The sequence below is a fragment of the Cydia amplana genome, chromosome 4, assembly GCF_948474715.1.
Source record: "Cydia amplana chromosome 4, ilCydAmpl1.1, whole genome shotgun sequence".
NCBI classification, from domain to species: domain Eukaryota; kingdom Metazoa; phylum Arthropoda; class Insecta; order Lepidoptera; family Tortricidae; genus Cydia; species Cydia amplana.
Genome location: NC_086072.1, coordinates 8,238,824 through 8,251,240, shown reverse-complemented (window position 1 = coordinate 8,251,240; position 12,417 = coordinate 8,238,824). Strand labels below are relative to the sequence as shown.

General features: G+C 39.9%; 4 protein-coding genes across 5 annotated transcripts; 3 read left to right on the top strand and 1 right to left on the bottom strand.

Moving 5' to 3' along the window:
• Positions 1–485: 485 nt before the first annotated feature.
• On the top strand, positions 486–1,343 carry LOC134663210 (large ribosomal subunit protein mL53). The gene is made up of 3 exons (XM_063519598.1): positions 486–677; positions 975–1,102; positions 1,186–1,343. The coding sequence occupies exons 1-3, from the start codon at positions 532–534 to the stop codon at positions 1,341–1,343; spliced, it is 432 nt and encodes a 143-aa protein (XP_063375668.1). The 5' UTR covers positions 486–531.
• Positions 1,344–1,349: 6 nt separating this feature from the next.
• On the top strand, positions 1,350–1,587 carry LOC134663212 (uncharacterized). The gene has a single exon (XM_063519600.1). It carries the CDS (start codon positions 1,350–1,352, stop codon positions 1,530–1,532), a length of 183 nt encoding a protein of 60 aa, XP_063375670.1. The 3' UTR covers positions 1,533–1,587.
• A 249-nt stretch (positions 1,588–1,836) lies between these two features.
• LOC134663223 (eukaryotic translation initiation factor 3 subunit E) lies at positions 1,837–12,042 on the bottom strand. Its single transcript, XM_063519611.1, has 9 exons — positions 11,820–12,042; positions 11,302–11,418; positions 10,568–10,735; positions 9,658–9,780; positions 7,015–7,256; positions 4,762–4,896; positions 3,555–3,749; positions 2,202–2,436; positions 1,837–1,970 (listed from the first exon to the last, which is right to left on the bottom strand). The coding sequence occupies exons 1-9, from the start codon at positions 11,913–11,915 to the stop codon at positions 1,944–1,946; spliced, it is 1,338 nt and encodes a 445-aa protein (XP_063375681.1). The 5' UTR covers positions 11,916–12,042; the 3' UTR covers positions 1,837–1,943.
• Positions 7,348–8,950, top strand: LOC134647605 (zinc finger protein 836-like). 2 transcript variants are annotated; one of them, XM_063501964.1, is made up of 3 exons: positions 7,348–8,490; positions 8,572–8,740; positions 8,810–8,950. In XM_063501964.1, exons 1-3 carry the CDS (start codon positions 7,427–7,429, stop codon positions 8,897–8,899), a joined length of 1,323 nt encoding a protein of 440 aa, XP_063358034.1. In that variant the 5' UTR covers positions 7,348–7,426; the 3' UTR covers positions 8,900–8,950. The 2 variants fall into 2 exon arrangements, with proteins under 2 accessions (XP_063358034.1, XP_063358033.1); XM_063501963.1 differs by having other exon boundaries at positions 8,572–8,914.
• Positions 12,043–12,417: the final 375 nt, after the last annotated feature.

The window sequence follows — 12,417 nt, the reverse complement described above, 5'->3', positions numbered from 1 at the left end:
CACGATGGGCCAACGCCGGCCACTCCAAAGGACGCATTTATGCGTTAGAGGGAGCAAGTGACATTGCTATCTCATTCTACCGCGTGGCTGCGTCCCTTGGAGTGGCCGGTGTTGGCCCATCGTGTCATCGTGTAGAGGAGCCATTAAGGTTCCTGTGTACGATGCAATCAATATTTCTATCGTTATAGTTATGAAAAGTTGACCGGCGCAAATTATGATCCGGTCGTGTGAAAGAGTTTGCGTTTACGGAGATACATGTTCATATCACTAACATCTAATTACATACCGTTTTAATTTCCAACTAGTTACTAGCAATAATTAATCTTAATATATATTTTTAATGTTTAACAATACTTTCATTCATCATTTTAATTATCGCTTTTTCAGGACACTTTCACGCCATGTTATTTTTTTTAATCAGTGATTAGCTGATTACATCTATCAGCCATCTTCATAAACAAATTTCAGTATTTATAGCTAGGTTATAATATAAATATATATTTCTTCCTGAAAATTCGAAAGATCTATAATATGTCGATTCCTTTCAGCGGAACATTGCGAAGGTCTGGAGGAGTAGTTTCTGCAATTGGAAAACAGCTAAGAGCTGTGAATTTGAAAGCTGCGAAAAGAATTACTGTTAAATTTGACCCTTTTGGCAACAACGTTACAGAAACAAGGTACAGAATTATAGACCTAAATTATTCTCAGAAATTGTTTACATTTAATGCAGGTTGTGGTGGATATTTATTACGTTTGAATTGATTTATATATTTGTTAAATTCTGTGATACCTTATCGATACTTAAAGAGATGTTTTAACCTATTTATTTGGTCCAGACAAGCTATTAGGCTAGTTTCGACACATTTCGTATGTCCTTATTACCGATTATCTCATAATTTACCAATATCTTACTATATAGATGTGTGTTCATTGTATATGTTGCTAGAACCATATCATACAATTTTAATTTTCAGAAACTTCCTGCACTATATAAGTTCGTCCAAAATCGCCTTAACAAATCCTAATTGTGCTCTGAAAACAGATATTGTTTGTGACCGCAGCGAGCCTACTGTAGATATCATCCTTACTCCTTCAATAGCTGGTGAGATAACAAATATATTAATACATTTTTGTTGCAACTAAATTGTATATCAACAATCGTGTAATAATTAATTTTAATTCCAGAAACTGCCAATTACAAAAAAGTCACTCTTAAGAGTGGTAACTTAACTTGTTTGGAGCTGCTACAGTTATTAAATAAACATATTTCGGCACTAGCACCAGTGGAGCAACCCGTTTCAACAATCCAGACGAAATCTGAAAAGAAGACTAAGAAGAAGTGATAAGAGATGGGACGCAACACCAAAGGAGGGTTCCTGCAGGTAGTGGAGGAGTTCTATAGTCACATCCCAGCATTCACAGATGTGTTCTCCGAGGACACATTCTATGTGTTTGTTGTGATCTTTGTCATCTCAACAATCTTGGTTGCTTTTATTCTTTCTCGATTTGTTACAATTAAACCAGTGGATTAGTTAGCTTAATCTTGAATGTACAAAAATGTTTCAATAAATATATAATTAATCAATATTTGTTTATAATTATAAATTTTTATGTTAAAGTAACAAAAAAGTCCTTGAGTTTGAGAGACTATAAATTAACAGGTAAATTATTTCATAAAAAAAAAATGATATAAGGTAGACTGAGTGCTTGTTGTTTGTATACCATTTAATAATTCTGAGCATTTTTGCCTGGTGCTGGTAGCAAGTGTCTGTGATTGTGACAAGTTTGTAAATATCCTGAATTTGACCAGTTAAATGAAATGAAACATTTAAAAGATTGTAGTTATAAGTATATTTAATACAAATCGCATCATCCACATGAACTGTAGTAAACTTTTGTTCTGTGACCACCAATATCTGTAGTGACTAAACCGTCTTCTTGACTTAGAATTCTTGGGCTCCCCAACGGATCTGTAAATAAATATAGCAAATTTGAAATGTTTTGTATGACAATTCACAATATATTATCGTGAATATGGGAAGCAGCTGAAAACCATCACAAAATAATTATTTCAAAGTAAAGATAGGCCTGTTCATATACATGTGCAAGAACGCGATTTGCGCACCAAAGAATTGCCCCACTTCGAAGGTACCCGTCTTTACTAATATATCACTGATATATGTGAACGTCACATAACTTACATCTTGATTGCGGGCTTTATGTTTGCGTTCGACGAGCGAGGTGAGCGCCTCGGAGCGCACGGCGAGCGAGTCGATGCGCTCGACGAGCTGCTGGTACGGGGAGAGCGGCTGCGCGCCCATCACCACGTGCCCGAGCTTCGAGTCGATCTTAGCGTCCAGCCGCGCGTTGCGGATCAGGTTCACGATCCAGCACTCCGCCTCGTCCGGCTGCATGTTCAGGTTTTCAGCCAACATTCTAGAGAATTATATATCTTGTTAAAGTCTATTTTTTTATTCGGTAGACTGAAATGACAGTTAATAGTATGAACATGAAATGTCATTTCATACTATTAACTGTCATTTCAGTCTACCGAACAAAAAAATAGACTTTAGTTATAATTACAATAATCATCTACATTTTTTAATGTCTGCCCAAAGTAGCCCGACTGCAGAATGTATAAATAATAGGTATCTGCAGCAATGATGCTTATGAGAGATCATATCAAAGTGTATTCCAGAGATAGTTTCAATACTAATACCCTTTCATTGCGAAATGCGGACAGAGATCGAAACAAACTATATTTCAGTGTTTTTTTTCGTTGGCTTACAAGTCTCACTGCTAGGCAAAGGCCTCTCCTTTTCTTCTTCATTCAAACCTATATGTTGATATTTTCGACCATTCTTTAATAGGTTTAGAATGCGTTAAATTCATCTTGCCATCTCCTTTTTGGTTTTTACATTCAGTAGCAAGTAGCAGTTTTAAAATTCAAAAACATGATATCTGCGGTCCCGAGCACGCACATCCATCTCGCTCACGCTTACGCGCAGTGAGAGTGAGAGAGGAAGACGCCCCTACTAGGCCTTAACATAAGTTTTTGGCAAAAAATTAATTTTTGGTACACGCTTTTATCGCTGACTGTACTTTTCTTACGACAACTAATACTCATCGAGACAATTCTAAAAACCCCTAACACAATTAGGTTGCGTTGTTTTATCACAGAGTTCCTATGGCCACCTCCTGTCTCCATCATCAGATCAGCTCGATAGTACCATAATATTGCATTCTCACCTGACTTACATGTGTATGCAAAATTTCAGCTCAATCGGAAACCGGGAAGTGGATCAAATTTAACTTGCAAGATTCCATTACAATTTAGTTACATACAGGTCGAGTTCCTATGGCCACCTCCTGTCTCAATCATCAGATCAGCTCGATGGTACCATAATATTGCATTGTCACCCGACTTACATGTGTATGCAAAATTTCAGCTCAATCGGAAACCGGGAAGTGGATCAAATTTAACTTGCAAGATTCCATTACATGTTAGTTACATACAGGTCGACCTAATAAAAGCGTGTTAATAAATAATGTACCCAATGCTGATGACTTGATGGATGCGGCAGAAGGTTTCGAAGATCATGAGACGCGCGTTCTCCACGAACTCCTCGAGGCAGGCGATCAGGAAGAAGTCGTTCAGCAGCACGGCTTGGCATTGATTTAATTTCCGGCGCGCCGCTTCGAAGTCGAAGTTCACGTACAGATGTTCAATGAACTCTGTGATCGGGTCCCTGTGACAAACATATAATGTAATTGAATCCAATTCGTTTCCACTTACGCCACCACTAGTACAGTACTAGACGTACTAGTAGACTATTCGTTTATAGAGTTTAAGAAAGATTAAGATTTCCTTTTGTTTTGAGAGTAATAAAAATATAAAGGTGACCTTCTTTGTTGAATCGTTAATTAGTACTCAAAATTTCCAATGGGAAGTAATCTTTATGGTCCTTTTTATCTTCTTAAAACATCCTTCCTCCTTGCTGATCATCATGATCCTTTAAAACTTCTGAAATTCTTAATATTTAATTAAAAATTACCATAGATAGACAAAGGGATACTAAAGCAAGTAAAGAACTACTAAATGTACAAGCAAATTAAACAACTTAAGTAGACGGCGACGCAAGACCCCGAAGGTTCGTATATAACGCGGTTACGGGTTTAAGTGCTACAACGAATTGCAGTCCCTTGCAATGCAACCCATTTAGGTACTTAAGTTTGTTTAACTATGACATGAATATAAGATCGTTGTGCGTTAAGAGCCAACAGGAGTGGTCATTTCTCCATACAAACGTACTCGACTGTTTCCTCCGTAGGTTTTGAAGCTAGAGCAATGATTTTTTCAACACAGATTAATATTGTCAATATCTGTGTCGGACCGTTTTGATTTTTTTGATATTTTCGTTTTTTAAGGCGCTAGAGCCCTTAAAAAATGGCCAAAATGGCCTAATTGACTGTGCCGCAATGAGAGGCGCGCTATTCAAAACTGATATCAATTAGTCAAAAAAGCAAAACGGTCCGACACAGATAATGTCATTATCATTTTAGATTTCCAAATTTGGTTACGATTGGTTAAGTTTTGGAGGAGGAAACAGTCGAGTACGAAACCTCGATTTTTGAGATTTTTACGCACGATTTTTCGCCTTGTCCTTATCGCACTAGTCTTAGGAGCCGCTTCCGTTAGCGAGACGGGTATATTTACCTAAAATATTTAAATCTTAGCTCCTGTTGGCTCTTAAACATTACCTGTACGTGTATGCTTCCTGTTGGATTACTTTTACAAGATCTTTAAGGGCGTTCCTTCGCGACCTGTTGATGATGACGGCCGTCGCCAGGTACCGCAGGATGTGCGGGCACATCGTCTGGATGGCGTTCAAGTACCTGCAAATATTATACAAGGTTACTAATGTTATAAATACGATTTTTTTAAATAGGGAGTTGTGGCCGTTTGCTTCCGACCCGCGCAGAGTAGGCTATTGCGACCATGGAAGTAAATCGCGGCAGGGGAACACAGGTCGAGTCTGTTATTATAAGCTAACTTCCGTCGAGAACTAGACATAATAATATAATAATTTTATTAACGTTATGAAACCTTAGGCTTAAACGTTGTCGACAAGTGTGACGAGTCCATTTAACATATATTTCGTTAGGTAGGTATATCTGTTTTTTTCACGGTATACTGTATGTAGAGTCAGACCAAGATAACTCTGCAGCGATTTCGATAGCATATCACGAAAAATATAAAAGCTCACGTGGAACGACGTCCTTCCGCAAACTGGTGATAGTGCCAAGTGGAACGCCACCCTAAATAATAATTAAAAATAAACCATCTGATTATGGCTAGAACAGCCGATTGCAGATTAAAGTTAAAAAAAAAATGTTGGAAAATATAAACCAAACAGGTTTTGAACCTAACACCATTAGCTAGCGACTATTGTGTTTAATTGTCTGTGTTTTTTTTATACTGTCTAATTTTGGTAACAAAAGAATATACTTTTCGTTTTACTGTCTGCTACAATATAATGTTTTATCATTTCAATCCTGATAGATTTCCACTCCAAACCCAATAGGTTATGGGCCCAGCACACTTCCACTGGTATGTAAGTATGGTTTGCTTTTTTTAATTCACTCAATATATTTCTGTCTCTGCACCAATTGTAGGTATCTGTTTGACCCTATGGTTGACTGGTAGAGAATGCCATTTGGCATTAAGTCCGCCATTTATACATTGTTGTATATATTTTGTGCAATAAAGGATAAATAAATAAATTTCATTCTGAAAATATGACCATCTACCTACCGACATCTATCAAGATCAAGAGTGTGTGGTGTGTGTCAAGTTGTCAACATCCAACGGCTGTTATAAGAAGACCTCTATGATGATACGGGAGCCCTTAGCCTGGTTAATAAAGACCGGTGCTGCGGCGCGTGCTTGTTGGTGGTATACTCACAGAGGCTTGTACAGGAACATCTCTATGATGAGGTCGCGGCCCTTGGCGTGGTTGAAGAAGACGAACAGCGACCAGTGGACCAGCCACGTGCGCTGCTGCAGCGCCTGCATGTTGGTGGTAGGTATACTCACAGAGGCTTGTACAGGAACATCTGTATGATGAGGTCGCGGCCCTTGGCGTGGTTGAAGAAGACAAACAGCGACCAGTGGACCAGCCACGTGCGCTGCTGCAGCGCCTGCATGTTGGTGGTAGGTATACTCACAGAGGCTTGTACAGGAACATCTGTATGATGAGGTCGCGGCCCTTGGCGTGGTTGAAGAAGACAAACAGCGACCAGTGGACCAGCCACGTGCGCTGCTGCAGCGCCTGCATGTTGATGGTAGGTATACTCACAGAGGCTTGTACAGGAACATCTCTATGATGAGGTCGCGGCCCTTGGCGTGGTTGAAGAAGACAAACAGCGACCAGTGGACCAGCCACGTGCGCTGCTGCAGCGCCTGCATGTTGGTGGTAGGTATACTCACAGAGGCTTGTACAGGAACATCTCTATGATGAGGTCGCGGCCCTTGGCGTGGTTGAAGAAGACAAACAGCGACCAGTGGACCAGCCACGTGCGCTGCTGCAGCGCCTGCATGTTGGTGGTAGGTATACTCACAGAGGCTTGTACAGGAACATCTCTATGATGAGGTCGCGGCCCTTGGCGTGGTTGAAGAAGACGAACAGCGACCAGTGGACCAGCCACGTGCGCTGCTGCAGCGCCTGCATGTTGGTGGTAGGTATACTCACAGAGGCTTGTACAGGAACATCTCTATGATGAGGTCGCGGCCCTTGGCGTGGTTGAAGAAGACAAACAGCGACCAGTGGACCAGCCACGTGCGCTGCTGCAGCGCCTGCATGTTGATGGTAGGTATACTCACAGAGGCTTGTACAGGAACATCTCTATGATGAGGTCGCGGCCCTTGGCGTGGTTGAAGAAGACAAACAGCGACCAGTGGACCAGCCACGTGCGCTGCTGCAGCGCCTGCATGTTGGTGGTAGGTATACTCACAGAGGCTTGTACAGGAACATCTCTATGATGAGGTCGCGGCCCTTGGCGTGGTTGAAGAAGACGAACAGCGACCAGTGGACCAGCCACGTGCGCTGCTGCAGCGCCTGCATGTTGGTGGCGGCGGCGCCGGCCGCGCCGTTGTCGATGAACTCGCGCAGCTTGGTGAGGTCGTCGAGCGCGCCGTCCCAGTTCTGCACGAGGATCTCGCTGGCCAGCTTGCCCCATAATACTGACAGGTAGTTCTAAGACAATTAAGAAAGTGTTACACTACATTTTAACATCAATGTTTTCATCACAGTTTGGTATAATTCAGTTAGCTAGGAAATTGGTATACAAACTTTTTTCCAGCCAATCATATTTAAAAAAAGAATTAATCAACGGTCTGTCAAAATGTATCGACACATTCGCAAAGATGTCAGCTAAACTAGTAGTTGAGAGATTTGAGACAGACGTTAATTTTAAATATTTGAACGTTACGATCGATGGTGAAAATGAAGAAACGAGATTCAGCGAGTGGTTGGAAGGCAAGACGCATAATTCGAGAAAAGCAACAGAGAAATCGTCTCATTTGGTAGTGAAAATAGTGTCAGGGCCAGAATATGAACATTTAAGTCTTGATTCCTGTGCGAAACAGGTCAATGAGACGGAAATTAATAATATTGATACTATATCTGTTTCTGGATCACATTACTTGCGGAGCCACGAAACAGACCAGATTGATAACCAGAACTTTTTAAATATGCAGCAGAGTATAAAACAAACGTTCAAAAACCCCAATGCGTTACCAAATATTTATATCAATAAACATTTATATGATCACAATAACACGGGTGCAAGTTTCGAAAGTACTATTTGTCCATTAGAGTACAGTCTGGAGAGAGTTAAGGAAAACAACGCTCGCATAATGGAAAACATTCATATGCTGAATAGAGCCTTGAACTATACGAAAAAGAAAGAAAGCCTCGACGTGAGCTGCTCGAAACCCGTTCGATCGTATACGTGTAGCACGTGCGGGAAATGTTTCGTATACGAAACTGGCCTGAGGAGGCACTACTCTACGCGACATGCGATATTAGACATTCAGCCACGGTGGCAGGTAGTGTGGACATGCATAGAATGCTTCCAGGTGTGGCCGCGCCAGGACGTGGCCATGCAACACGCGACCCGCTGCTGCCAAGCGAACAATCTGGATTGTGTTCGTGAAATCAAGACATCGTCGCTCTTACAATGCGAATTCTGTGAGAAAGTTTTCACAAGCATTCCCCGACTACTGCGGCACGCGAAAACGCACACGACCGCCAGCAACTACGCCTGCAATGCTTGCGAAGTGGCTTTTTCCTGTTACAAAACTGCAGAAGTGCATTGGCTCTCGTGTCCATGGTTGCGAACTTGCTACAATTTTCATTTGGGCAAACTATTGCTCTGCAACGCCTGTGACCGCAAGTTTAGGAACTACGAGCAGTTGTATAACCACAGGTGAGGGTTGGTTCGCACGGATTCATATAAAAAATATTAGTAGGTCGTAATCATAAATTTCGTAATACATCTTTGTTTCAGGTACAAAGCGGAACATTTCATAACCAAAACACACCAAAACCACATCAATGCTCTTGGCATATTAGTGTATCAATGTGAACTGTGTGGCCTATGGTTTCCCTCAGTAGCCCTTCTTCTGAACCATAGAAGCCAGTACCATCCTCGCTATGACAACACCCTGGCCACAGGTGTAAGTATACTTTTAGATATGTCTTATTATTTGTTAGGCAATGTATGTATATACGATTGTTATTTACAGGATGTGAGCTACACAGAAAATCATGCCTACAGTGTGACCAGTGAAAATGTAATTCAAGAATTTGAAGCCCTTAAAGATCAACAATACTAAGGTTATGCTGGAATATGCATATGTAGTAAGATTAGTTTTGGTTTTGCTTGGTAAAATAATAAATGAAAATGTACATACAATATCTATTATTTTTCTTTATTATACTTTTTAGGTTAACTGACTATTTAAAAGTAAAATTTGGAGCATCAAAAATGATCAGCCTTTCTTACTATTAGCAGGCGTGTCTCACTCAGCGATTTCGTCGCTTTGCTACAGGTAGCTAAGTACATCCGTTCCGGCCCCAATTTTGGGGAAAGCCATAAGCCGCGCGTGGCGCTGTCGCCACCTAGCGGCCATATCTGTGCTGATCGTAACAGACGTGTTTTGTTAGAGAGTGAGTCTTCTGTACTTAATACTATTATTTATTCTGTGCTATTAGGTTGGATGGGCGTTTTCTAAAATAAATATTGTAAACTCGATTCTCACAGATCCTGGTGTTTTTGGATTCTTTCAACTCAGAATCACTAGCATATTCAATCCTGATGATAAAAAAAATTGTATGAAAATTGTACATTCCACTACGTCACGTCCATACAAGTGAAATTTTTCTCATAATAAAACGTGACGTAATGGAATGGACATTTTGGGACATCTTTTTTTAATGGAAAGATGGAGAATGCTGTCGATTCTGAGTAGAATGAGCCCAAGAATGTCCAGATTTGAAGGAATCAGGTTTTCGATATTTATTTTAGAAAACGCTCGGATACAGAAGTAATCAGTCATAAGATTAAGTGGAAGGTAGATTTTAATTTTCTTACCTTATCAGTGGGCGACATGACTAGCTGGCAAAAGTACAAGTAGGAAGCGGATTCCACATAGTTACCACATTCATAGCGGTACTTAGCAAGCTGGTACATGCTGTCAATCATCTGAATTTTGAACTGGAAAAGAGATATTTCAATTTTATTATTTATTACATAGTGATTATCAAAAAACATCCTGAGTTTACAGAAGTTTTTTTTAAACAGTGTTGTTCCTTCCCGGCTAGGAGGGATCAAAGTGGCACTTTTGTCCCCAGCTAGGAGGGATCAAAGTGGCACTTTTGTCCCCTGCTAGGAGGGATCAAAGTGGCACTTTTGTCCCCTGCTAGAAGGCATCAAAGTGGTGCCACCTTTCCATTTTAATACACTGTTTTTTTTTCATAATGAAAATGTTTTCTTCATAGGTGATGTAGCACTATGTGTCACATGGTAGCAAAATTATTTCCACCATGGGCGTTCATGAATCCCTCACTATGCTAGGGATTCTATTATAGAACTGCCTCTTTATCACTTGAATACTTGGAGGATACAACTAAACGGAGTAGCCATTAACAGGCTTTCCCCTCTGTCGAAAATAGGCGGCCAACGGTCATACACAATGTATGGACTGACGTTTATCTGACATGGCTATTTTTACGTTACGCATACATTTGACGTTCCCCTCCCCCGCAAAAATCGGCAGACTGTTTTGTACAGAAAATTACAGACATGGCGTCTCCGTTTGATTATATCCTCCAAGCTTGAATATGCAAGTGATAGAGAGGTTAGATGACAAAATTTAGACTCTTGTTTGCGGTAGACCCTTAGATTGTGACTGATTGTGGTAGTGGCACCCCCTACGCACAGTTTTGCGTAATATATCTATATCCCTATTGATACATTACAAACAAAATTATTGATAACAAACCTCAAACTCCTTATTTGTAGTTAAATAGTTTATAAGAGTTTTGGGGTCCCTCATGGTTTCCACCGTCTTCATGACATCATCTCTCTGCATCAATCTCAGAACTGGCTCCACTGCATCTTGCAGCTCTTGAAGCTGTGACAGCACTACACCTCTGCGGGACTTGATCTCCTAAAAAGAAAAAGTAAATATTAAAAAAAAATACTCATGCTGTTAAAAAAAATACTGTTGATATGAAAAAAGCAGCCACTATTCTCATAGTTCAGTTAGTAGTCTCCTCAAACTCAAAAGTTCTGCTGATAAACTTAAGACTAAAAAAATGACAATCTGCTAGTTCTCAATTTCTTAACTTTTTCGCTGCCACGTCAATGAAGTAATAAAGTGTCATCAACGCCATGTCAAAAACTGTACGTAAACAACCTGTGTGAAAATGTTAAGTTTATATGTTACTAGCGCCCCGCCCCAGCTACGCAAGGGTTAACAAATTATAGTAAACCTTCCTCTTGAATCACTCTTCTATTAAAAAAAACTGCATCAAAATCTGTTGCGTAGTTTTAAAACCACAGGGTTGAGTGGAGGAAGGGAGCGGAGGCCTTTGCCCAGCAGTGGGACACTAAACCAGGCTAACAAAAAAAAAGTTTTAAAGATCTAAGCATACATACAGACAGACAGCGGGAAGCGACTTTGTATTATACTATGTAGTGAAGAAGAAGATATAGTTGAATGAAACTATTTACCTCTGGTGTATCCTCATCTGGATAAAGCATTCTCCTGATGTCTATGACATAGTCAATCATGTTGGTTTTGCTCAAGATCTCCAATTTAGCTTGCAGTAGCTCCGATTGATCATAGGTCTGAAATAGATACAAAAAGGGATAGGCAACATTTTATTACCAAAGTGATATGCAGGATTATGTATTGTTTACTAATTAAATGATTTATGCACAATCTGACTCTAAACACAAACCTGTGTTATTTTGTGCAGTTCAATGTAGTAGTAAGCATTTGATTGTACACTATAAATACATATAACACATTAATAAGTTACAATGGCGAAATGAAGGCACCTCTTCCAACGGAGATAAAACATGGTATTCAAAGAATAAAACTCATTGTTGTTGTAATATCATGGTTAGTAGACTGTTGTTCGTTCCTCCCTGGGAATTATGAATACATGACAAATGCTATATAATTTTACATAATAATTTGTTATTCTAGGATAACTTCTGAAGCTGTTTTGGTGACGACAACCAACCTCTTTAGCAGCCAAGAATTCCAGTAAGGGAAACACAAGGTGACGGTCTAAATATTGACCTATCTTGAAAGTCAAGTCAAACTTTGAATAACTCATGATGAACTCTTTCACTTTCACTAAGTTTTAAGCCTTCACTTCTTATAAAAGTAAATCCAACAACACTTCTTTTAGCCTGTTGAAGTTAAGAGGCTTTGGATAACCTCAAAGTTGCTTGGCTGACGAACGAAAAGTAGCGTTCAAAAAAAATTTAAATGTGTAATAAAGTTGCCAACTAAAATATTAAACGTACGGAAGTCACGGATTTAGAGTTAATAAACTGGATCGAGTACATTGACCAAAAAGTGTGTCCACATGAGAAGTCAAACTAGAGCCCTGCATCTCGTTCTAATTAGGGTGACCATAAGACATCTGTATGTGGGATATTAGGATAACATAACATGGAATATATCAGTAGGGTGTGTCATTTTGTAAATAAAGTGAAAGTTTAAGTAGTCAGGTTTTTTTTTTCATTTGTAGTCGGCCTCTTTCGCACTCACTCATGGTATGTTCATAAAGGTAGGCTTCCCTTTTGTCCACTTCAGCTTTTTGAAGTGAAAAC